General features: G+C 43.7%; 1 protein-coding gene across 1 annotated transcript in view; it reads left to right on the forward strand.

Moving 5' to 3' along the window:
- Positions 1-1,267: 1,267 nt before the first annotated feature.
- The window catches only part of relt (RELT TNF receptor), a 72,347-nt gene continuing 46,682 nt past the window's right edge, over positions 1,268-26,932 (forward strand). The window contains exons 1-4 of the mRNA XM_063052920.1: positions 1,268-1,402; positions 9,703-9,763; positions 22,599-22,712; positions 25,644-25,822. Of these exons, the coding sequence (XP_062908990.1) occupies positions 9,719-9,763; positions 22,599-22,712; positions 25,644-25,822 (338 nt within the window). The 5' untranslated portion in view covers positions 1,268-1,402; positions 9,703-9,718. The remainder of the gene's footprint in view (positions 1,403-9,702; positions 9,764-22,598; positions 22,713-25,643; positions 25,823-26,932) is intronic.

The following is a 26,932-nucleotide window of genomic DNA, read 5'->3' on the forward strand; positions in this document are numbered from 1 at the left end:
GTCCCCAAAAGCGTACACGCACATGCATCACATGCATACAGCGGCTCAGTGATTTGAGGTTGAAGTGGCCTTGGTTGTGGAGCAGAGCCACTTGGCTGAAGTTTCTAGTTCATCCTGTAGATTAGCACTGTGGCAGTGGAATTGTGAAAACTAAGAAGCCATGTCACTGAGATGATTTAGAAATTGTATGTGGGGTCTATTAATGGTTTGACAGTATTTAATCTAAAGTTTGATTGTACATTATCCTGTGCTGATCCTTCTTAAATTAATAGTTTTAATGCTGGAAACTTGGATTTAGAGCTCTGGCACTGACAGCATTTTAAGTGAATGACTGCACCTTTGTTAATCTCTAAACCCACTTATTTTTGTGCTGCTGGCTCGATGGGAAGATTTTTTTGATGAACTAGTTCCTTTCTGTTGTTTGAGGGTTCATTTTTGCTTGTCTTGGTTCAGAGGCTGTTGACAAATCTTGTTGCATGACAACGAATTTATGCAACTCAGCTTTTGAATCAGCTGCTTTGTGGAAAATAGTTTGGCTCTCAAATGTTTGGTCTGAAAAGCCAATCTAATTACAAATAAAATAGAAGTAAATGTTCTAAACTGGGGTAAGGCTGACTTTACTAGGCCAAGAAGTGAGGCGGCAAATATGGACAAAAATAACCGATTACAAGATAGAACTGGGAGTCATTTAAGGAGATCCGAGAGGTTTATCCATCATTAGGATCTGCATTTTCAACCCATGCCCTTCAAAACTGACTGCTGTTTCACCTCTCTCCCTGCATTCAAGTCTCCATACGATTTCTTATCCAAGTTGTCCCATCTTGCAATCAAAGCAAAAATAATTTTAGCTCACTAAGACAACCTAACGATATGAAATGAAATGTACAGAAGAACCGGGATTATTTTTTAACACATTTGCTCTCCTAAAATGCTCATACTTTTTTCAGTCAAGTTTACCACCTGATCGCTATTGTCTTTTTTGGGGTCCTTACTAATTCTTCACAATTCTGATTTAGCCATCACCGTTCATTAAATGCAGCAGTAAAACAAACAGATCGCACCGTGATTCACCGAACCGTAACGGTGACACAGCCCCGGCGGGGCGAAGCGCCAGACGTGACTGACTGAGGGAGCGAAAGTGCGAGGCGCGAGCTTCAGGCGACGTAGTGCGTGATGACGCACACTGATGGGGAAAAACGGGGACCCTCCCGGAGTGACGTCACCGGCCGTTCCAGACACGTGTTCTTTTCAATGCGATCCGGCGAGCTGCTGCCGGTAGAAGAGGAGAGTGGGCTGGCTGGCAGCGGCGTGGCGTGTCTCGTCTCGTCTCGTCTCGTCGCCGGAGCTCAGCAGGACAGCTAGCGGGAAGCGCCAGCGTTGCGCCCAGTGACCAAAAGCCGAGGTGAGTGCGCTTTAGAGCTCAGAAACGCGTAACCTATGTGCCTTCCTCGTTATCGCAATGAATGAAGTTGCCGGGTGAAGTGAGCCGAATTGGGAGTAGCTCCGGCACAGCGAACCCCGTCTCTTTCCTCCCCGAGTGGTCTTTGGGAGCAGCACCCTCTTCCCCTTGCGCAAACTCTGCTCCCTTTGCTTGCCCACCTTGGCGTCTAGTCTAGTTTAGTTTATTCCTGGGATGTCCTCTCATCCCGTTCAGCCCCTGGGAAGGGAGATCTGGGTCAGAACTATTTTTTTAACGATCTCTGACACGGTATCGGCTGTCTGAAGGAGTCTCCTGCTACTTCTAATCCTTGAGTCCATGTACCATCATTTTGATAATTGGCTATCTGACTGATTGGGTGAAGAGGATTAGATTGTTTCCTCTTAATAAGGTATCTTGAACTTCTAAATGGGATTTAACAGAAATGTTAACAGGAAAGCGGAGTTGCCGGGTTGCTTATTGAAACCAGACAATGTGAAGTGTGACTTCCTCAAGAGGAAACGAGGCACAGGGGATTTCTTTTCCTCGCTTTAGTTGCGCGAGTCTTTGTTACAGGTGTTTACTCGGTTGAGGACATGAGGAATGTCCGATCCGGCGTTGCAGCACCTATGATTGGGAAACTTCTCGGTGATCTCCAGTGCAGAAGGTGGGGTGGGGGGGGGGGAAGAGAAAGGTCTAATTACTTAACGGGGGAGGTTCAGGAGTTCATCAGTAATTTTACCCGGGAATTGCCCCAAAGGAAGATACAAGCGGTTACTCGTGTTGCGAGCTGCGACAGTTTGTGATGCCGATTGTGTACGCACCAGGTTACTCAGAAGGTGATAAATGGCCACTTTGACTGTGAAGAGGGTTGTTGCCTTTGGTTTCGGGGAGGCGAACAAAGTGATTTTTCTGGGACCGTGGTTTCAAGGGCATCGCTTGATATGGGTCCCCATGCGTTTTGTGAAGACGGTGATAGGATACGCATCGTTGATACCTTTTGTTATCCGTACTAAAATAGAACAGCTTTCTCACTGACTGCTAAATGGATTTATGCGAAACCAAAATAGAAATGTGAGGCACGAAGCTAACGACTGCATCTGTGTGAGGATGCGTTCAGACCAAAGGGAAAACTGAGTTTAGTTTGAATTAGCCCATCCAAGTAGGTCCTTCTTTTCACTCTAGGGTCTGGTGACTTGCTCAGTGTTGTGATGGCCATATACTTAGAATGCACTATTGTATGCTAAACATCAAGGCAAGTTGTAGTGAGGCCACCAGACCACCGACTAAACAAGCAAATCTCTTCCACCACCGCATCTTCCCCAAACAACTTCCCATGATCACCCTCGCTCAGCTCCAATTCCACCAAGTTTAAGGATACTCCTCTGGAGAATGGCTGTATTGATCTGTTTAGACATCAACATTTAAAATGAGTTAAAGATCAAAAATCACCTGAGCATCAAACACTACAGGCCAGGTGTTGGAAGATGGAATTAATGTGGGTGGGTGTGCCAGTCTTATCATAAGATGGACCCTTGGCCTCACAGTCCACTTTGTTATGATCTTGTACTTTATCGCTGACCTGCACTGGACTATTTCAGTAGCTTTTACACTTTGCTGTTTTACTTTATTCCAGCTCAATCCACTGTGTAATGATTTGATCTGTTCTGTTTCCATGGTGTTTGACTATATCTATGACTCAAAAACAGTATTATACACCAGAACATGAGCTGATTTACCCATCTGGTCTTTAAACATGTATAACCTAGCCCCTACAATTGTTGCTTGCCATTTGTGGAGTCTCTGATCGTCAAACTGTTTGACAAGATGTCTTGGTATTGATTTATTATTGTCACTTGTGCTAAGATACTGTTTATACAGATCAAATCATTACCTAGTGCATTGAGCTAGAATACTGTAAAACCATAATGCAGATTGAAGTGTAAAGGCAACTGGGCGAGTGCAGTAACAGGTGAATGGTAAAGTGCAGACTGTGAGGATGAGTCCATCTCAGAGTTCACAAGGTCCACTCTGGAGCCTGGTGGGATCAAAGCTGTCCTTGAGCCTGTTTTCAGGCTTTTGTATCTTCTGTCTAACGGGAGAGGGGAGAAGAGAGAATGTCTGGTGTGGTTGAGGTATTAGATTATGCTGGCTGCTTTACTGAGGCAGTGAAGTATAGACAATCCAAAGAGGGAAGGCTGCTTTCCGTGATGTGCTGAGCTGTGTCCACAACTCTTAGCAGATTATTGCAGTCGTGTACAGAGCAGTTGTTATACCAAGCCATTATGCACCCAGACGGAATAGTTTATGGTGCATCAAATGGTGCATTAACTCCCTGGGGAAATGTCTATTGACGCTCACATCTTTTTAAAGCTCATACAAATAGAGCAGTTAAAATGCTGTGCTTGAATGGACCTGCATGTCAACTGCCCACTCACAACATTTAGTTTTATTTTACAAGACTTTTTTTTTCCATTAATTTCCCCTGAGTGGTGCTAGTTTTTTTTTAAGACATTACAAGTTGGGAAGAAGCGTTAACCCCAAATGTCCCAAAATTACTTGTCCCCTCCTAATGTGCCTCGGAGTAAACTCCATAGTTGTGTTGAGGGACCTCAGCAGATGTGCAGCCATCAGGGCAAGTTATTGTGAAAAGTTAAAAGGAGGATTGCACAATATTGGGATGGAGTAACGCAGTACGCTTTTGGCTCTATTAGCATGATCCACTGAGGGCTTGTACTGGACTGGACCTCAGTCTCCATCCAGTTTCTATTGGAATTCTCCTGTTGAAGAGGAATTGAGATTCTCCAGATGCTGGAAGTTCAGAGCAAGTCGTACAAAATGTTGGAGGAATCCAGCACATCAGATGACATTCATGAAGAGGATTAAGCAGTCGAGTGTTTATTTTTCTCAATAGATGCTGTCTGACCTGCTGAGTTCCTCCAGCATTTTGTGCACATTATTGAGGACAGTCTTGACAGGTGTTCACAGGATTTTGGAAGTTAATCATATTGAAATGGGAGATTAACAGAATGGACAAATGTGGTCTTGCTGTGTCATAGAAACATAGAAAACCTACAGCACAATACAGGCTCTTCGGCCACAATGCTGTGCCGAACATCTCCTTACTTTGGAAATTACCTAGGGTTACCCATAGCCCTCTATTTTTCTAAGCTCCATGTACCTATTCAGGAATCTCTTAAAAAACCCCATCGTATCCGCCTCCACCACCGTTGTCGGCAGCCCATTCCACGCACTCACCACTCTCTGTGTTTAATAAAAGTAAACTTGCCCGACATCTCCTCTGTACCTGCTTCCAAGCACCTTAAAACTGTGCCCTCTCTTGATAGCCATTACAGCCCTGGGGGAAAAAGCCTCTGACTATCCACACAATCGATGCCCCTCATCATCTTGTACACCTCTATATGGTCACGTCTCATCCTCTGTTGCTCCAAGGAGAAAAGGCTGAGTTCACTCAACCTATTCTCATAGGGCATGGTCCCTAATCCAGGCAACATCCTTGTAAATCTCCTCTGTACCCTTTCTATGGTTTCCACATCCTTCCTGTAGTGAGGCAAGCAGAACTGAGCACGGTACTCCAAGTGGGGTCTGAACAGAGTCCTGTATAGCTGCAACATTACCCCTTGGCTCCTAACCTCAATCCCATGGTTCATTAAGGCCAATGTACCATATGCCTTCTTAACCACAAAGTCAACCTGTGTAGCAGCTTTGAGTGTCCCATGGACTCAGACTCCAAGATCCCTCTGATCCTCCACACTGCTAAGAGTCTTGCCATTAGTACTATATTCTGCCATCATATTTGACCTACCAAAATGAGCCACCTCACACTTATCTGTGTTCTGCCACTTCTCAGCCCAGTTTTGCATCCTATCGATGACCTGCTGTAACCACTGACAGCCCTCCACACTATCCACAACACCCCCAACCTTTGTCATTAGCAAATTTATGAACCCATCCCTCGACTTCCTCATCTAGGTCATTTATAAAAATCACGAAGAGTAAGGGTCCCAGACCAGGTCCCTGAGGCACACCACTGGTCACCAACCTCCATGCAGAATATGACCTGTCTACAACCACTCTTTGCCTTCTGTGGACAAGCCAATTCTGGATCCACAAAGCAATGTCCCCTTGGATCCAGTGCCTCCATACCTTCTCAGTCAGCCTTGCACATGGGGTACCTTATCAAATTCCTTGCTGAAATCCATATACACTACATCAACTGCTTTATCTTAATCAATGTGTTTAGTCACATCCTCAAAAAAATTCAATCAGCCTCGTAAAGAACGACCTGCCTTTGATAAAGTCATGCTGACTATTCCTAATCATATTATGCCTCTCCAAATGTTCATAAATCCTGCCTCTCAGGATCTTCTCCATCAACTTACCAACCACTGAAGTAAGACTCACTGGTCTATAATTTCCTGGGCTATCTCTATTCCCTTTCTTGAATAATGGAACAACATCCGCAATCCTCCGGAACCTCTCCCATCTCCATTGATGATGCAAAGATCGTTGCCAGTGGCTCAAAAATCTCCTCCCTCGCCTCCCACAGTAGCCTGGGGTATATCTTGTCTGGTCCCAGTGACCTATCCAACTTGATGCTTTCCAAAAGCTCCAGCACATCCTCTTTCTTAATGTCTATATGCTGATGCTTTTCAGTCCGCTGTAAGTCATCCCTATAATCGCCAAGATCCTTTCCGTAGTGAATACTGAAGCAAAGTATTCATTAAGTACCTCTGCTATCTTCTCCAGTTCCATACACACTTTTCCACTGTCACACTTGATTGGTCCTGTTCCCTCATGTCTTGGTCTCTTGCTCTCACATACTTGTAGAATGCCTTGGGGTTTTTCCTTAATCCTGTCCACCAAGGCCTTCTCATGGCCCCTTCTGGCTCTCCTAATTTCATTCTTAAGCTCCTTCCTGCTAGCCTTATAATCTTATAGATCTCTATCATTACCTAGTTTTTTTGAACCTTTCGTAAGCCTTTCTTCTTGACTAGATTTTCAACAGCCTTTATACACCACGGTTCCTGTCCCTGTCTCATTGGAACTCACCAATGCAGAACTCCACGCAAATATCCCCTGAACATTTGCCACATTTCTGCTGTATTTCACATTTCCCTGAGAACATCTGTTCATAATTTACACTTTCAAGTTCCTGCCTGATAGCCTCATATTTCCCCTTACTCCAATTAAGCGCTTTCCTAACTTATCCATTCCTATCTCCCTCCAATGCTATAGTAAAGGAGGTAGAATTGTGATCACTATCTCCAAAATGCTCTCCCACTGAGAGACCTGACACCTGACCAGGTTCATTTCCCAATACCAGATCAAGTACAGCCTCTCAAGTACAGTGTCGATAATTCAAAGCTGAGGGCATAGTCTTGGGCTAATGGGCTGCCATTTGGTACTGAAAAGAGGAGAAATTTCGTAATGCAGGGTGTAGTTTCTAGCCCAGAGTGCGGTGGTCTTGCCTTGCATCCCACCAGTTTCTGCATTCAACGGATCATCTTTCTCAATTTCTGGCAGCTTCTCTGTGATTCTACCACCAGACACAACTTCCTCTCCTTGTCCCATTCAGTACAGATGACCCCTGCCTTATGATTGCTTGAGGTTATGAAATCTGTCCTTGCAGAATTAATGAATCCCTACCCAAATATGTTGTCACGGAATTTGTGTGTGTGTATATATACAATGGAATATCATCATACAGCCTGTTTTGTTTAGTAACACAACTCCCATGGTGTGAGTGGGGGGCAGTTTGCTGGTATCTAAAGGGATCATTCCCTCAATGATTCCTGCCCTTCCATCTCAACCATTCCTCTTCAAGCAGCAATTTGCCACACAGCTCAAGAGATGCAGAACTCTTTTTTGGCTCGTCTCTTCCTGCCATTCAACGATCCAAACAGTCTTTTGAGATGAAGCAGCAAATCACTTGTACTTTGCTAATCCAGTGTACTCGTGGTCACAAGGTGGTCTCTCCTGTTGGGTAAACCAAGTGAGGGTTGAGTGACCAGTTTGCAGAGGGTTGACCCTGAGCTTCCAGTTGCCTGTCACTTTAACATTCCATCCCACTTCCATTCTGGTCCGTCTGTGTCCACCTGCACTGTTCCAACAAAGGCCACCACAAGACTAGGAAACTAGGCCGCCTCTTCTGCCAAGCACTTTGCACTCGGGTCATAATCTTTTCAGTCCTGATGCAGGATCTGAACACAATACATCAACAATTTCTGTCTGATGCAACTTGAGTTTGTTTTAAGCTCGTCTTTTCCTGCCTGTACTAGCACCGGTCAAATCTGGTGGAAGGTTGTCCATATCTAATATTAACAGTTCTTCTCCTCCACACACACAGCCAGATTGGCTGAGTATTACTTCTCTTTTTGGTTTTGTGTTTCAATGATAGCTTTATGTCCTTAATGGTATATTTTTCTTTCTCTAACTATGTTCATTACTAACTCAATGACTCTATAAACTGGATCAGCTGGGAAGCCTGGGCTTAACTCGAGCAGCGACATTCCATCTGCCCTACGCATCTCTTCTATCCCCTCAACTAAACCTGACCTGTTTGCTCACGTACCAAGTTCTGATGGAAGCTCTTCAATCAGAAACACCAACTGTTTCTTTTACACAGATACTGCTGTGTGTTTCCAGCATTTTCTGTCTTTTTTTTCAGGTTTTCAGCACTTCTGTTTTCAGCTTCTCCTCCTGATGGGGGGTTCTGAGCCGAAATATCAACAAGTCCTTCGCCGCGAATCCCTGCAGCTGCTGCCCAACCCGCTAAGCTCCTCCAGCAGACTTTTGTTGTTGCTCCGAATTCCTAAGTCTGTAGTCTCCTCTGTCTCCATTTCTGTTCCACCAACAAATCGTACAATCTGCTGCTTTTCGCGGATGTCTGTTGTTGGTTGTAGATGGGATAAAAGAGACGAACCTTTAGGCGAGGCGATCCCAGTGTTCACAGAGCCACCTAGATGGTAAATTAATGAGGGTGGTGCACCTGGTGAAGCACCCCACCCTCCTCTGTGTGTTTCACATGGTGTAATTGTAACCAGCAATGAGAGGCTTTCATGCCTTTGGATAGGCTGGGATCAAACCAGAGTTGTAAATGTGATAGACCTGTTGGAGTTTGAGATTTTTTTGTTGTGTGTGCCTTGTCTCTCAATGTTTTTTTTATATATATAACTGTATGTTTTTAAAATTAAGGACCTGAGCCTCACTGGTCAGTCCAGAATTTATTGGCCATCCCTGCTGACCTTAGAACGTGGTGGTCAGTGGCTACCCAGAACTATCTTTCAGGCAAAGGTACAGGAAGTTCCAGAATTTAGACTTGGCAGTGATGACCGGCCCATGACATTCTTCCAATTCAGGATAGTGTGTCACCTGAGGAGCCTGCGTCGAGCTCCTTCGGGGTGCTGGAGGCCAGGGGTTTGGCAGCTCTGTTAGCGTGGCCTGGCCGGTGCATTTTGTATCCGATGTCCACTGCAGGTGATGTTGAGTGGTGGTTGTTGGCAGAGAAGCAGGCCACTTCGTCCTGGATAGTGTCGGGCGTTTTGAGAGTTGTCAGTACCATACTCTTCCAGGCAAGTGAAGGGTAATCCATCATGCTGCTGCTGCCTCGTATCTTGTGCTGGTTAAGTTGTCAGGGCGTGTATCACTTCCTGCAGGATATCGAGTGTTTGATCTGTTCTTGTAACCACAATATTTGTGTAGCTGACCCATTTAAGTTCCTGTCAGTGGTAAAACCCCAGGATGTTGATGATGAGTACTCTACCACTGAATATCAAGATAGGTGGTTACACGCAGGTGATTTGTTGCACTAATCCCCACGGTTTTTTGTGGAGAAGCTGTTGATTTCTAGTGTCTAACAGAAATCCATTGCATTAAGTGTTCACAAGTGGGAAGGGACAAGTGAAGAGAGGCTTCAGCTGAAAGCAGGGGAAAGGACCAATGAAATTGGTACAATTACTGTAATGTGACAGCAAGGACACTTGAAGAGCTGCAATGACAAAACAGGCTGATCGTTAATCCGCAGTTTTTTTTTAATCTCTTCTCCTTAGCTGTGTGCCCTCTGAATCTGTGCCCAACTTACTGGAAAGGGCTGAGGCGTGTGCTGCAAAGGCTTTAAGCTGATACAAAGACTCAGTAGCTTCCATTGGTGAATAGTGTAACTATCCATTGTAAAGCTCATCCACGTCTGTCCTTAGGAACCCTTTTCCATATCTTTTCTGCATGAGGTTTGACGCTGATGGTCTTTTGTCTTTCTCTCTCAGGTCTGAATCACTGAAGATGAAGAGTAAACCTCCAAGTTGCACATTATTTTGTTACGTCACTGTGAGTATCAACTTCAGTCGAGTTTTTTACAGACACTTGGGATAATAAAGGATTCTGAGTTTTGTCTGTTTCAAGTTCATCCCAAATAGTATGAAAGCTATGCGGAATCTTTCTTTAGTGCAGACAGAAATGGATCACTTGTGTTTTGAGCATGGGGCAGGGGAAAGGAAGAACAAACCCGAATGCACAGAAAAACATGAAGAATTCATTTTTCCATCAGTTTGGCCAAATGTTCGTGGAGATGTTTGTGCTTCACAGGGGTGAAGCATGCTTGCAGGTATATTAATGCTTTGGAATTGTTGGAAGCCAATCTTTCCCTCATCTGGAGCCCAGCGAGAGAGCCCTTACATGTACTATTCTGTGACAAATTTAGCCAGTCAAAGATTTTGTATCAACATCATGCAAGTAAGGAGTGTCCTGATTGTAGAAAACCTGCCCAAGTAATTTATTGGAATGTAATGGACAAAAATTGACTCATAGCAGGTCTGTCTTATTAGACTAAGATGTGGGCTTTTTAAAGGAGGAGAGTGAAGATTAGAGCTAAGTCTGAAAGGCCAAAGCCACGGACTTCGTGGATCAGATGAGTGAAGTTGCACAAGGTGCCATTTGTGTTGCATTGTAGAACTTTCGAATGGTTGATGAAGGTCACAGGATGAGAGACCTGCTCGGTAAGAGTTTGAACAGAAACTCTTTAAATAGGAACTTTAAATTATGTGAGCACATGCCTGATGAGCAAATTGGACTTGCTGTGAGTTAAGGTAAAAGCAGAGAAGTATTGAAGTATTAAAGAAAAGAACAACTGCTAGCTCTGTCTCTGTTTCTGGTAAATTCAAAGAGGGAGGGTTATTTGGAAATAGGATGGCGCAGTGACATAGCAGGTAGGGCAATCACTTTACAGTGCCAGTCATAACTGAGGAGGAGGAGAAGATGGTGGCGTGACACAGCTCGCAGCGGCCACTGCGGTGAACGATATCTGTTGTTTGTCAAGTAGGATGCCGTGCACAATCCTGATTTGATGGAGACGGACGTGAGAGCACGGAGGAACATCTGGAGAAACTTCTGAAATGCCTGCTTCGCTGCTGCTGCTACTGCGTGGTCTGGAACCTCCGGAGGAGAAGGCCCCGAGTCCTCAGCTTTGCTTGTTGCTCGGTGGCTGAGATGGGGTCGAAGCGCTCGGCAGAGGATGGTGCTCGGAGGGGCTGGTCAGAGGCTCGAAGTTTTCGGACGAACTTGGAGTTGGCTGCGGTCGGGTACTTCCAATGCATCGGCAAGTTGTCGGCGCTTGGAGGTTCATGGCAGGGAGATTCAGGATGAGTCGATCGGGACTTTGAGACTTTTTACCGTGCCCATGGTCTGCTCTTTATCAAATTACTGTATTGCTTTGCATTGTTGTAACTATATGTTATAATTATGTGGTTTTGTCAGTTTTAGTCTTGGTTTGTTCTTTTTTTTTGTGATATCATTCTGGAGGAACATTGTATCATTTTTTAATGCATGCATTTCTAAATGACAATAAACGAGGACTGAGTGTCCTCATAATCTAATCTAAACTGATTGGGGTTTGATTCTTACCACTGTCTGTAGGAAATTTATACGTTCTCCCTGTTTATTTTCTCCACCTGGATTTCCTCCAGGTGCGTTGGTTTCTCCGCTTGTTCCAGAAGAAGACATAGGGTTAGGGTTAGTGGGCATGCTACGTTGGTGCCAGAAGCGTGGCAACGTTTGCGGACTGCCCCCAGCGCATGATGCATATGATGCACTTCGCTATGTTTCGATGTACACGTGGCAAGTAAAGCTGATCTCTTCAACAACATTGTCTTCCCTCAACAGGTCCAAAACCAGGATAAAGGAAAGAAGTTGTGATTGAAGTTCTGTCCTTTTTCCCTTTTTTAAAAAAAAAATCTCAATAGTTTCTGCTTCATCAGATGCAAATATGCTCTTGGTCCTTTAGTTATACTTCACTTGTAAATACCAGACTTGTACAAAGCAAGCACCTGCTGTTCGTTATTAGCTGACATTGTTGCTCTGAGTGAGTCTCCATTACGTGCACTGTTTTCCCAACAGATCTTCCCTTTTTAAGAATTATCAACAGGATCAGTCTAGACACTGTACAGCCGGTTGCATCCAAGAGCCTTAGAGAAGCAGTAAGCTTACTGGAATTGTTCTGAAGCAATGGGATTAACGTTTCCAACAGCTTGTGGCATTGCTGCAAACTCTCTCACAGACGGTGATTTTCAGAGATTATGGCAGGAGGGATTATGGGGGTGGGGCAGGACTTGTCAACTAAATCACTGGAGCAAAATTGTATCCAGGTTTACTTTGTTTCCATCCACTCCCACTCTGACGGCATGGAGTAGCACACAAAATGCTGGAGTAACTCAGCAGGCCAGGCAGCATCTATGGAGGGGAATAAACGTATTGGGCCTTGGCCTGAAATATTGACTGTTTAATCCTTTCCATAGATGCTGCCTGATCTGAGTTCCTCCAGCATTTTGCTTCTGTTACTCTGGATTTCCAGCATCTGCAGAATCTCTTGTGTTTCTGATGTCGTGGATGCATTTTTTAAACCCACTGAAGTCATTCAAACATTTGCTAATATCATTGTGGTAACATTTTCAGCAAAACTCCCCAATTATCTATCTTCGTTGTTCAGCCCTGAAGAATCAAAATTTAGTAAGCATTTCAGAAACTTTTGGGCACATGGATGAAAAGAAAAGTGGTGGGCTTTGTGGGAGAGGAGGGTTCGATTGATCATCTCAAACCCATCACCACTGCTGGGACTTGGGCCAGTGACAGCAGCTTGCCAGAGTCCTTGGTCCTGAAGGTTGATCAGCCCTGTGGCTTCCGTTTTCACCACACGACTTCATACGTCTTCCAGGCGAAGGATTTTCTTCTCGCAGGGATGAGGTCTTTGTAGTCTCTGGCATTTTTGTAGCCCTGTGACCAACCCTCCTCTCACAGCCAGGTGTGGGACCATCCATGGCAAAGTTTAGATTAATCTTGGAACAGCTTAAGAGTTGATATGGCAATGTAGCAGTCAGCATAATGTCTTAACAGGACCAGTGATCGAGATTCAATTCTCGGCACCGTCTGTAAGGAGTTTGTACGTTTTCCCTGTGACCCTGTGGGTTTCCTCCGGGTGCTCCGGTTTCCTCCGGGTGCTCCAATTTCCTCCCACATTCTTTCTTTATTTTTAAATCTTTTAATTTTCCAAAATTATAAACAGAATAACAATGTTGATACAAAGAGATTGGAATAATCTTATTGTTGAAAAACATGTACAAAAAAGATTTCAAACAATACAGGTGTAATAGACTTCCAAACTCTTAATATAATTAATCATAGAGAAAAAAGAAATAAAAAGAGAAAAAAATACAAAGAAACCCCCTGCCCCAAAAAACCAAAAAAAAAACTAAATATTAAACCTCAAAAAAAGCAAACGGAACAAGGCTGGACCAATAACTTAAATCAAATACGTTCAATAATGTTGTCAACTCCGCTCCCCTATTCATATATTTTAAGTTAATAAGAAGGATTCGGAAAGGTGAGATTACATCATATGTAAATGTTGAATAAATGTTTCCAAGTCTCTTCAAACTTAACCGAAGGATCAAAAATGTCACTTCTGATTTTTTTCTAAATTTAAATATGATATAGTTTGGGAAAACCATTGAAATGTGGTAGGAGGATTGGTCTCCTTCCAGTTCAATAAAATGGATCTGCTGGCCATTAAAGTAACAAATGCGATCATCCGACAGGCTGAAGAGGATAAAAATCTATGCTCTGTCATTGGCAAACCAAAAATTGCCGTAACAGGATGGGGTTGTAAGTCAAAACGCAAAACTGTTCAAATAATATCAAAAATATCTTTTCAGAATTTTTTCCAAAAGAGGACAGGACCAAAACATATGAGTTAAGGAAGCCACCTCAGAGTGATTCCTCCCACATTCTGAAGTGTGGGTTAGGGGTAGTAAGTTGCAGGCATGCTATGTTGCCACTGGAAGCATTGTGACACTTATTGACTGTTCCCAGTACATACTCTGACCGTGTTGATTGCTGATGCAAATGATTCATTTTGCTGTACGTTTTGATATACATGTAACAAATAAAGCTAATCTTTTCTTTTCAAGAGTCAGCACAACACCGTGGGCCAAAGACCCTATACTGTTTACTTTCCCTGTTTTGCAACATAACTTACTGGTGACACAAAATAATCTGCAGATGCTGGGGTCAAAGCAACACTCACAACGCGCTGGAGGAAGTCAGCAGGTCGGGCAGCATCCGTGGAAAAGATCGGTCGACATTTCGGGCCAGAACCCTTCGTCAGGACTGTGAAGGGTTCCGGCCCGAAACGTCGACCGATCTTTTCCATGGATGCTGCCCGACCTGCTGAGTTCCTTCAGCGCGTTGTGAGTGATAATTTACTGTTGACTAGCTTTCTTGTGGTCTATAGTGCTCGCGGGCGATTATTTCTGAAAGTCTTTTGCATAAGCAAACTTTACACCGGTTGTATCATATGAATTAGTAATTCCTATTTGTACTGTTGTTTTTGATAGCTAACTAGCTGCTCTGGATTTGCTTCTGATTCTTTTTTTAAAATTATTACCACCAACTCTATGGTGTTTTAACATGGGGTAGTTTTAATTTCCAAGTGCATGCATTTTCTTTTAAGGCAAGGCTAGCTTTCCTTGCCTATCCCCGTTTTCTCTGAAGGTGGTGGTAGTAACAAGTTGGCATTCCAGCCTTATTGGAGGCAGAAAGGTGTTGACCTTATTGTGGATCTGAGGTTAGTCATAAAACACTACGGCCCACAGAAACCGTCCCTTCGGCCCATCTAGTCTGTGTGGAACTGTTACACTGCCTAGTCCATCAATCTGCACCCGGGTCATATCCCTCCCATTCTTGTACCCGTCCAAGTTCCTCTTAAATCGAACCTGTCTCCACTATTTCTGCTGGAAGCTCTTTTTTTTCCCACAAAACTATAAAAGTTTATTTACATAACACATACGCAAAGTACAAACATTCAGTATTTACAAGACGGTGAATAAATTCAAGTTAAAATATGATTACCACTGTCTAAAACAGTCAATTCCGTGGGTGGGGGGGCACCGCTCCCAGGAATTCCCCCCCTGTACCTGAGTGACTGAGTGCTCACTCCTCGAGGACAGCTGGGCATAGTTGGCCCTGGCAGAGCCCTCTGCTTTCCACCACCTAGACCCGTGCATGGCCAGGTCCACCAGTCGATCCTCCCCGTGACCTGCCCCCTTCTGGGGGTCCCCGTACAGAAGGAACGCAGGGCTGAAGTGCAGCCAGAACCTGAGCAGCAGCCCCTTCGGATACTCACAGGGGCTGCAACCTCTCACACTCCATACAAGCATGGGACACTGGAGCTCGTTACACACTCTCGCCACCCTGAGTGAAGGAATTGCCCCTCATGCTCCCCTTGTGTACTTTACTTTTCACCCTTAACCTCGAGTTCTAGTCTCACCAACCTCTGGGGAGAAAGCCTGCTTGCATTTTCCTTTTCTATACTCATAATCTTGTATACCACTGTCAAATGTGCATTCCTTCTCCTAAGCTTCAGGAAATGAAGCCCTGCCCTTCTCTACCTTTCCCCAGAACTCGAGTCCTTGCAACATCCTTGTAAGTTTTCTCCACACTGTTTGAATGTATTGATATCTTTCCTGTAGCTAGGTGACCAGACCTATACACAGTACACCCAATTAGGCCTCACAAACATCTTGTACAGCTTCAACATAACATCCCAACTCCTGCAGTCAGTACTTTAGTTTATGAAGGCCAATGTGCCAAAAGCTCTCTTTATACGACCCTATCTACCTGTGATGCTGCTTTCAAGGAATTATGGACCTGTATTCCCAAATCCCTCTGTTCTACTGCACTCATCCCCTACTGCTCACCATGTAACTTGCATTTAATGAAAAAACAGACTGAAGTTGGTGGGTTTCCTTCAGCCATAGATTTTTTAATGAGCCAGCTAGGTCCATATGATCTCATTTAATGATCGGCATTATTGATGCTGGCTACTATTTTTTTATTGGATTTAGCTATTGGCATGAGCTTAATTCTGAGAAGACTGACAGTATCGTAAACAAATTTCAATTTGCCAACTTTCGAGTTCCTCTGAGGCAGGGCCGGGGTATGCTGTTGGTCTGTTCCCAGAAGATAGGTTGGCTTTTTTTTTTTTAGGGTACCAACTCAGGCTGGAAGCTTCCTGTCTAACCACAGTGTGGTAGAGTGGCAGTTAGTGCAATTCTATCACTGATTGGAGGTTAATTTCCTGTTGCCGTACATAAAGAAATAGTATGTCCTCCCCATGACTGCTCTGAATTCCAGGTGCTCTGGCTTCATCCCACATTCCAAAGATGTATGGTTTGGGATTAATAAATTATGGCCATGCACTTGTGGGCTATGCCCAGCACATCCTTGGACTGTGTTGGGGTCCTCGATGTACTTTCTCATTTCATTGACTCGATGTACATGTGACCAGTAGAGCTAATCTCTCTCACTTTTGTAAAGAACTGCTGGTTTTTTTTCCTGTCCTTCCAGATTCTTGGCAAATGAAGTAAAACAAGACAACTTTGGCAAGGTAGTGAATGAAATGTGGGTCAAGAAAAGCAGGAGCTGCCCAAACATCAGGTTTCCCTTCCCTTCATGCACCTGGGTCAAGGTTCCGACCCACTGGCTTTAAAGTCTCCTTCCGTGACAGTCTAATTTTGATTTAGCACTTCAAGAGCATTAGGGCACTTTGCTCTGCTGAACGTGCGATGTAAATCTAATAGTTGTTGAAATCATCAGGAATCCTCAAAGTATTTCTGTTTGTAAATCTTTGACAAAGATCTTCCATGAACTGGACAGCTGCCATGGGCATGGGGTAGCCTCCGCTCTGGTAGGTTTGTTGTTGATCTTGAAGGCAGCACTTGGAAGCAGAAAGAAGATCACTTTGATTGCTGAGCAGAGCTGCAAAAGTGCATTAAGACTTTCAGTAGTGCTCAGGACTGCTGCTACGTTGCTGAAATGACGATAGTTGATGGGAATGGAATTGTAAAGGTGTAATTTCACTACAACTGTGTAGTGGTTGGTCTCCAGACTGGTGCAGTTAACTAAAAATTGGATGATGTGAAGGCTAGGTCTCAATGGGACCTGCCCAATAGTTCTTTTCTTGAGTTAAAGGATGCTCGCACACAGAATACTGGGCGAACTCGGACAGCATCTACGGATGGGAAGAAACAGGTAATGTTTCAGGTCGAGACACTTCATTAGGGTTCAGAAGGAAGGGGGTAAGAGCCAAAATAAGGTGGGTGGGGAGGGGAGGGAGTACAAGCTGGCAGGTGAATAGGGAGCTTAATGGGAGGGGGACAGTCGACCATGGAAGAGAGAAGGGGATCCAGAGTCGAGGGCCAAGGGGTGAGTGGATAACCAGAGTGAGGATGGGGGGGTGGGGGGAAGCGAGAAGGGTAGCGCCGGGGGGGGGGGGTGTGAGATTACCAGAAGATGGAGAAATCTATATTCACGTCATCAAATTGGACCCTCCCATGGGAAATATGATAATCAGATTGATTTTACGGGTGTGCTCCAACACTCCTGCCTCTCTGAAAATTGTAAGGATCAAGCCCAGATTTTGGGTATTATGTCCCTGTAATTTCATCACATCTCATCCCAGGACAGTCTTGCTGGATATGGAATCCTTGAAGAGCTGATGCCCACGAATGTGCATCAGGTATTTCTCAGGAACAATGAGGAGGCACCAGGATATGAAATTGCCACCAATGAAAGGAAGGCAAATATGATCAATGTATCTTAGGTGGCCTCATCGAATGCAGCTGGTCTGGGACCATCAATGTTACGCTGTCTGATCCCAATGCAGTGGAAGTCTGTCTTCAGTACAATGCAGTGTTAACTCTGACTCTCAGCCAGAACTTTGAAGGAGTAGGTGAACTGCACCGTTGATATAGCTCGCCTGATGTGATGAGGTTTCAATATGTGTTTGAGGGCTGGCATCATCAAGGTCATCTTTAATAGGCACTATCTCAAAAAGGCAGCACCTAAACGACCCCCACCACCCAGGACATGCCTTCTTCTCATTACTATCATCAGGAAGAAGGTACACATACTCAACGTTTTAGGAACAATTTCTTCCCCCTCTGCCGTCAGATTTCTGAACAGTCTGTCCACGAGCTTATAAGCATTACTTTCTTCTTGTACGAATTTATGTTTTAATTATTGTTACAATAAGAAATATAAAATATTGTAATTGTATTGCACTGTACTGCTGCCACAAAACAAAAGATTTCACAGCATATGTGGGTAATAATAAGCCTGGTTCTGAATTTTTAATGTATCTTTGTCAGTCCATGCTATCACAGGAATTTTAATGAGATGTCTTTCAGTAACAATTATAAGTTTGCATGAGCAAAGGGTTGATGTCAAAAGATGCTGAGGCAGAAACACGGCCTGAAGTACTGATCTTAACTTTTTGTGGTAATTAGGAAGCTTGACGAATACAGTTGATGTGGGAGAGAGACTCCACTGGGGCCATCTTTGGCTTTTATTGAAGTGGAGGAGAAACTGTGAAAGGAAAAAGTGATAGGACACTGGCTTCATGTATAATCCTGAAGTCAGCAGTATGTTGTGAATTATAGTATGGGTTGAAAAAAGCTACACTTTCAAAATTTATCAATTCTGAAGCCACCAAGAAAATAATTTGAGGTAGTGTTAAATTATGGGGAGAACAACTGAAGCAACTTTAATCATTCAAATAGTTAATTTTCTTCTCCTCACAGTACCAGTTGTAATTAGATTATGAGAACACTCAGTCCTCTTTTATTGTCATTTAGAAATGCATACATGCATTAAGAAATGATACAATGTTTCTCTGGAGTGACATCACGGAAAACAGGACAAACCAAAGACTAACACTGACAGAACCACATAATTATAACATATAGTTACAGCAGTGCAAAGCAATACCATAATTTGGTGAAGAACAAACCATGGGCACGGTAAAAATAGTCTCAAAGTCCCCGAGTTGATCGACTCTCGAGCCCCCGATAGCGGCGGCAAAATGGAGAAACTCCCTGCCATAAACCTCCAGGCACCGTCAACTTGCCAACGCCTTGGAAACAGCCGACACGAAGTCCATCCGTCTGAAAACTTTGAGCCTCTGACCAGCCCCTCCGATACAGCCTCCCGAGCGCCATCCTCTGCCGAGCGCCTTCGACCTCGCCCCGGCCACTGAAACATGCAAAGCCAAGGATTTCGTTGCCTTCTGCTCCGGAGATTCCGGTTACCACACAGTAGCAGCAGCAGCGAAGCGGGCATTTCAGACGTTTTCCAGATGTTCCTCCGTACTCTCACGTCCGTCTCCATCAAATCAGAACTGTGCACGGTCCCCTACTTGACAGATAACAGACATTATTCACTGGAGAGGCCGCGCGTGTTGCCCTCGTGCTGCCATCTCCCCCTCCTCCCTCCTCCCTCCTCCCTCCTCCCTCCTCCCTCCTCCCTCCTCCCTCCTCCCTCCTCCCTCCTCCCTCCTCCCTCCTCCCTCCTCCCTCCTCCCTAGAAGAGCCATATGTAACAATAACTGTTAACAGCCATGGAAAAACTAAGCAGCACTCTTCTAAACCAAATTTATATTAAAATTGAATTGAATGTACAATTGCAACATTTAAAAGACATTTGGGCAGCTTTATACTTAGGAAAGTTTTTGAGCAGGGGATCCCAAACTTTTTTATCCCATGAACCTCTACCATTAACCAAAGGTCTATAGATCCCAGGTTGGGAAGCCGTGTTTTAGATGGATGTGGGCCAAACACTGGAAAATGGGACCAACTCTGAAGGAGATCTTGGTTGGCATGGATGAGCTGCGCCAAAGATCAGAATCGGGTTTATTATCACCGGCATGTGTCGTGAAATTTGTTAACTTAGCAGCAGCAGTTCAATGCAATGTGTGATAATAGACAAAGAAAAAAAAAGTAAATCAATTGCATTAAGTATATATGTTCATTAAATAGTTAGATTTAAAAATAGTGCAAAACAGAAATATTTTTTTAAAAAGTGAGGTAGGGCTCATGGGTTCAATGTCCTTTCACGAATTGGATGGCAGAGGGGAAGAAGCTGTTGCTGAATTGCTGTGTGTGTGCCTTCAGGCTTCTGTACCTCCTTCCTGATGGTAGCAATGAGAAGAGGGCAACGCTCTGGGTGATGGGGGTTTCTTAATAATGGGCACTGCCTTTCTGAGACACCATCCTTGAAGATGCCTATGGAGGCTAGTATCCAAGATGGAGCAGACTTACTTTACAACTTTCTATAGCTTCTTTTGGTCCCGTGCTGTAGCACTCCCCTCTTTTCTCCCCCCACCCCCGCAACCATAGCAGATATTAATGCAGCCTATTAAAGTTCCTATTTCTGTTAGCTTAAATCTGGCATCAACTCATTAATGTATTCATGTGATGTTCTCTGGTTTATTGTAGAAGTCAGCATATTCTTAGTGCTCTTGTAATTAATTTGTACCATGTACAGTGCTGTACAAAAGTCTTGGGTCTAAGACTTTTGGATAAAATAGCAAGGTGGTTGGGAAACAGAAATAGGAGTACTCAGCCTTGTAATAGCTCAGTAGTATTAAGTGTTATTTGGTAACTGAAAAGATATTATACACAGTACTGTGAAAAGTGTTGGGCACCCTAGCTATATATATGTGCCCAATATATTTGCACAGTATAGTAGCTTACACATCAGTGCAATGGTTGTGCAGTTTAATGTACAGAAATTTATTTAGTAGACTGTAAAATGTGTGGTAATCTATGGAAAGAAAAGAATTCAGTGGGCACAGTAGCAATAATGTTACTGGACTAGGAATCCTATCTGGACAAATGAAAACCAAAGTCAGTAATTCTATCTGCTGAACTATTGGACTGTCACCTAAAAACCCTTCTGGATCATTCACATGGAGACATGGGAGCCTGTGGATGCTGGAAGTTTAGGTTGGCCCTTTTCCCCTCCCTCACACTCCTTCTGATCCTCCAGTCCCTCCATTTTTTGTCCCCTTGCCCCTCTTGGCTCCATGTATCCAGTACAAAAGATTTTTCCCCTGCCCCTCCCATCTTCCATCTGGCATTCATGGTTCCCATTCTCACCTCCTGTGCTTATCTAGAGTCCAGCCTGGTGGTACTGTGTTCCTGCCTTTCTCCCTCCAGCGGCTATCTCCCATCTTCACATCCCCCTAGACCATAAGATATTGCAGCACGACTGGGCCATTTGGCCAATCAAGTCTGCTCTGCCATTCAGTCATGGCTGATGTATTATCCTTCTCAACCCCATTCTCCTGCCTTCTCACCCAAGTAATCAAGAATCGGCTTGCAATATATCCAATGATGGCCTTCACAGCCGTCTGTGGCAATGATTTCCACAGGTTCTCCACTCTCTGGCTAAATAATTTGCCCCCATCTCCATTCTAAGGTGACATCACTCTATTCGGAGGCTGTGCCCTCTGGTCTGAGACTCCCCCACCATTGGAAACATCCTCTCCATATCCCCTCTATTAAGGCCTCCATCTGTCATTCACCTGGCACAGACATCCAGCTCCCCTATCTGGCACCACGTGTCTGTCATCTTACACCCCTCCTCAGTCTGCCAATCACTTCGGAGTCCTTTCTTGGCACTCCTCTTCTCCCTTGCCTCTCCTCACTCAGCCCTGATGGAGGGTTTTGACCCCGAAATGCCCACATTTTCTTTTCCTCACAAATGCTGCCTGGCCCTCTGTTCCTCCATTGAGACTCTTTGCCCAGATCTGGTTGATGGGTGATTCCAGACCGAGCAGGTTGTTGATGCTCAGCTGCGTGCTGACCTGGCCTAATGAGCCCCAGGGTTCAAGGCCAAGTGTGGATGCATCCAAATAATGTTGAACTCCAGTTACCATCGGTGGCTGTTGGCTCTACACTATGGGCTAATTGTCTTTGTTTATTATCAAGTAATATGGAATTGAAAGCTAATTGATCCCCTCCAGTACTTACACTTAGTGGCCACTTTATTAGGTGCAGAAGCAGAACCTGGTGTGGTCTTCTGCTGCAGAAGTCCATCCACTTCAAAGTTTGATGTGCCGTGCATTCAGAGATGCTCTTCTGTCACCTTCCTCTCAGCTAGAACCGGTCTGGCCATTCTCCTCTGACCTCTCTTGTTTCAAGGTGATTTTGCCCACAGAATTCTCACTCACTGGATGTCTTGCTCACCATTCTCTGTAAACTCTATGGAGGCTGTTGTGTGGGGAAAATCCCAGGAGATCAGCGGTTTGAGATAGTCAAATCGCCCTGTGTGGCACCACCAATTATTCCACAGTCAGTCACTTGGGTCACATTTCTTTCCCCACTCTGATAGTTTGGTCTGAACAACAACTGAACCTCTTGACCATGTCTGTATGCTTACGTGCAGTGAGTTGCTGCCATCTGATTGGCTGTTTGTATATTTGCATTAACAAGTAGGTGAGCCACTGAGGACATTTCCATTGAATGCACAGAAGATACTGCCATCATTTTGACATCCACAGGATGCCCAGAGTAATCAGATTCCTGACGGTGAAGAAACCTGAATCTGTCCCCCAGCCTGTATATTTGAGAAACACCAGAGAGAGAGAGAGAGAGAGAGAGAGAGAACAGGGATTTCAGCGCACAAAGATTAATAGAATGGTTACTCTGCTATATGTAGAAGGTGACACTATAATTCAGTTGCATTATAAGCTGCGTCACTGAACAGTTCATTAGGCCCCAGTGAGGGGTGAATGATTAAGTGTCACCAACATAATGTGTCTGTTTTCTCACAGCTGCTGACATGGCAAAGTATTATGATGATGCAGTGTGGCGAGCTGGAATTTGAGGACAGCCGAGGTCACTGTGTCCCCTGCTTTCCCTGTCCTCCAGGACAAGAGCCTGACAAGGTAATAATCCTGCTCTTTCTCATATAAACTTAATTTAGTTATGTATGCCTTTTTGTTTTTTTAATTTTTTTCCCAGTATTTTAGAACATAGACCACTGCAGCACGGCACAGGCCCTTCATACCCTTTGCCCTCTGGTGTTAGCCATTTCCACCCTGGGGGAAATGGTCTCCAGCTATCCACTAGATCTATGCCTCTTATCTTGTATACTTTTATCAAGTCATCTGTCCGCTCCATACAGAAAAAACCCTCGTTTGCTCAACCTATCCTCATAAGGTATGCTCCCTAATCCAGTCTGCACCCACTTTTGAAGCTTCTACATCCTTCCAGTAATGAGGTAACCAGAAATGAGCACGATATTCCAAGTGTGCTCTCACCAGGATTTGCTTCACCTAAACCAAGTGCATGCAATTAAGTTTCCAAGTGCGGAAACATTAAGGGGAAGGTGAAGGACACACAGCTTTTGAGTGGCTCTGCCGTTCAGTTCAATCATACATGATCCTGTATCTTTGTATCAAACTCCCACTCTGATCCACTTGCCTTCTTGAATACTTCCCTGCTTGGAAATCTACCGATCTCCTCAAGTAAAACCAGTGCCTTTATTACTCTATGGGTTCACTACCTCCTGAATGAAAGAACCTCAGCTTTTGTGTTTATTGTCATAGGCATAGACGCCATGAAAAATTTTACTTGCAGCACCTTCACAGGCCCACAGCATCAGAAAATCAGCTAAATGATGCTTTCCAAATGTCCTCTGCTGTGAACTGAGATGGAGATCCTAGTTCTCAGGAGCTCCTCCCTGCCAAAGTTCAAAGTAAATTTATTATCAACATACATATACGTCACCACATACAAACCTGTGATTCATCTTCTTGTGGGCATTCGCAGTAATTACAAGAATCACAATATAATCAGTGAAAGACCCCACCCAATATGAAGAACAAACAGCCAATGTGCAAAAGCCAACAAACTGAAAGGAATAAACAATAAACATCAACAACATGAGATGAGCCCATAGGTTGTGGGAGCAGTTCAGTGATGGACGAGTTAAGTCATCCCCTTGTATTCAAGAGCCTGATGGTTGAGGGGTAAGAACTGTTCCTGAACCTGGTGGTGTGGGTCCTGAGGCTCCCATACCTCCTTCGTGATGGCAGCAGTGACAAGAGAGCATGGCCTGGATGCGGGGGGTCCCTGATGATGGATGCTGCTTTCCTGGACAGTGCTCCATATAAATGCCCACAAGGGTGGGGAGGGCTTTACCCGTGATGGACTGGACTGTATCCACTACATTTGGGCTTTTTCGTTCAAGGGCATCGGTATTTCCATTCCAGACCGTGATGCAACAAGTCAGTGTATGCCACTGGAATTGTATTCCCTGCACCAGCTTGTCAGTGTTACTACACTCATTTAGATCTATTCATTCTTCTAACCTCTGGTATACACGGATTTAGATTGCTTAATTTCTCCTTGCCCTCCATCCAAGAACCATCTGATAATCAAACCTTCAAATAAAACGTATCAGTATCCCATATAATTGTAAGAATTTTTGTTCCTGTACGCAAAACCTCTTGCATTGAAGGCCTACATACCAATTGCAGCCTTAACTGTTTGCTGTACCAGTGTGTTTGCTTTAAGTGAGTGACATTAAAGTCACCTAGATCCCTTTGTATGTCAATATTACCCAACGTTTTGCCATTTAGTTTCCTTTTCCCCCCACTAAATTGGATAACTTCACACTTATCCACTTTATGCTGCGCTTGTCATATCCTTGCCTTCACTGGACTCATCTTGAAGCCTCTACAACTCTCAATCCCACAAATTCCACTTTGTCAGCAAGTGTAGAAAGGTGGTGTTCCTTTCCCTCATCTCAGTCACTGACAAATTTTGAGACTTAACTAGTGCTCTGGGTTTTCCCACAAGACACTGCCTGCACCCTGAGAGGGGCCCAGTTATTTTGTGAAATGATTATCGACAAGATGAAGGCTTTTAATTACTTAGTGAGCCCAAGCCAAGCAGGTCAGTGTTGGTGAACTGGACTTAAATTATTGGCATCCCACTTGCTTCTGCTGAGTAATGATGAGGATTTGCGAATATGTCTGGTCCTGTCTGCATCAGTGGGATGTGTTTGCAATTTTAACTGTCCTGAGAGGGGAAGTTGCAGCAATGCTCCTGTTAATGTCCTCCTGGGATGGGTGAGGAAGGGGAAGTTTTGAGTCCCTCCTCAATGAATTTAGCCAGGACTCCTGCAGTAGACACATCCCCATAAACCATTAAGATGAACTGGCTTGGTGAAATTCCTGTATATATTCTTTCTCCTCTCCCTCTGTAGATTCCAGCTTGGTTGCTAGGTGACCTTATGGAAATGAGAATTAGGATTTTGGGATTGATCCTAAATGGTTCCCAGTTCAATAATGCTCATTAAACCACATTGCCCAGAGCTAACATTACACCCTTGGTCTATTTCAGTGCACTACCACATCATATTAAAGCAAATCCTAGCATTGTTTCCCAATTGTTGTAATGGCGAATAATTGATAATTTGACGATTGACTGATCAATCAACAGGAACAATAGATAAGATTAAATGTAATTGGAGTAGACAGATGTCCTTGGTTAGAAAACAAATGGATTCATGAAATTTTGAAATGCTTGAATGACTAATATAATTTGTTATGAACTACTTTTACTCACAATTGTATTATCACTATTGATTAATCATCTGTGTTGTGCACAGGCCCTTTGTGACCAAATTATCATTTTAAGAGATTGTTTTGGTAATTATAGTGAATACAGTGAAATCCTAATTGATTCTGCACTTTATGATCGTCATTATCTTGTCTTTATCTTAATCGTGTAGTAATAAAAAGCATGTGTCTGCTTGGGGACAATCTGAGAAAATTTTACTCTACTAAAATAGAAGCTGTTTCTGTTAGGGATGTGGTTACGGAAAAGGTTTTGAAAAGAGCTGCAGAAGCTGTGCACAGGGCACTTTTAAAGACAGCTATGGTTTCGGGTCCTGTGAAACCCACATGGACTGTGCGAGCTTGAGGAAGACATATATTCGTCTCGGAACACCAATGACAGATGCTGCCTGTGGACACTGCTTGCCAGGGTAATTAACCTCTAAGTCTCCCTCTTGTAAATTTTAGTGTTCCAGCTATTGGAAAACTTCAGCTTGATGCAGATTCCTCTTAAACTCCTTTTGCATGTGTAACATCTAAATTGTTTCAAATCGGGTTAAAGACTGCACTGAAATAACTAATTTGCAGTGCATCGTTATACATTATGATAATACTCCATTTGATTATTGGCATTAATTATTTGAAATTATAATTTAGTCATAGGATTGGAAAATTATTAGGAATTTTAAGATTATTATTCTCTAAAAAGTATCATGTCAGGCAGTTCTCCTGTATTGCGCCATGTTTTGCTGCATTATATAATTGAAATTTTCTCAATTTGCTACATGTGACCAAAATCTTGTGGAGACTGCGCACTTTGGGAGATGTGTACCGAGTCCTCCATTCATCAACTGCACAGCTCTGTAGACAGTGCGCCTCCTCCTGAAATGACCGTGAAGAACAAATGACCTTGTACACATAAAGTCTGCAAAACTCTGGCCTGCTTTCTCGATAGGATTTTGCTACCTTGGGACTTCAAACGAAGCTGCCATGGCTCCTATTGAATTTTTAGTGAGCCTTCTCATGAGCATCAACTCAAATTTAATGAGTTCAGAATGAAATTGAAACAGAGGAGGAAAAAAAAATGCTTATTTCTGCTTGGAGCTCTGCCAGTTCAGGTTGGAAAAATCAACTTTTCATTTCATAACTTGACAGAAACATCATAGGACCACATATCATATCAATCAAGTGAGATGTGCTCATTATCTGTCCGTTAGTGAGTGATATATTGGAAATCCAGCACATGAAGACAATTCTTATTTGATCATCATTTTTAAATGTTGCTGTAATGACTAATCAACTAAGTTTATATTTCATAGGCACAGTCCAGAGTAAATGGCTTAAGCATGCATGTTAAAAGTCAACAACTGGATATGCTTGTATTTAGTAAGTACAATATAATTGGTATAAACTTCTGCACAATGTAGTCTATAAAGCTGTTGCATTGGTCAATAGACCAGCAGATGTTGAAATCTAATTTCCTAGGATTGAAGCAATAATTTTGGCTCTATATCACAGCACTCTGGAAAACATTAAAAAAC

The sequence above is a fragment of the Mobula hypostoma genome, chromosome 7 (assembly GCF_963921235.1).
Source record: "Mobula hypostoma chromosome 7, sMobHyp1.1, whole genome shotgun sequence".
In the NCBI taxonomy this organism is placed as follows: Eukaryota; Metazoa; Chordata; class Chondrichthyes; order Myliobatiformes; family Myliobatidae; genus Mobula; species Mobula hypostoma.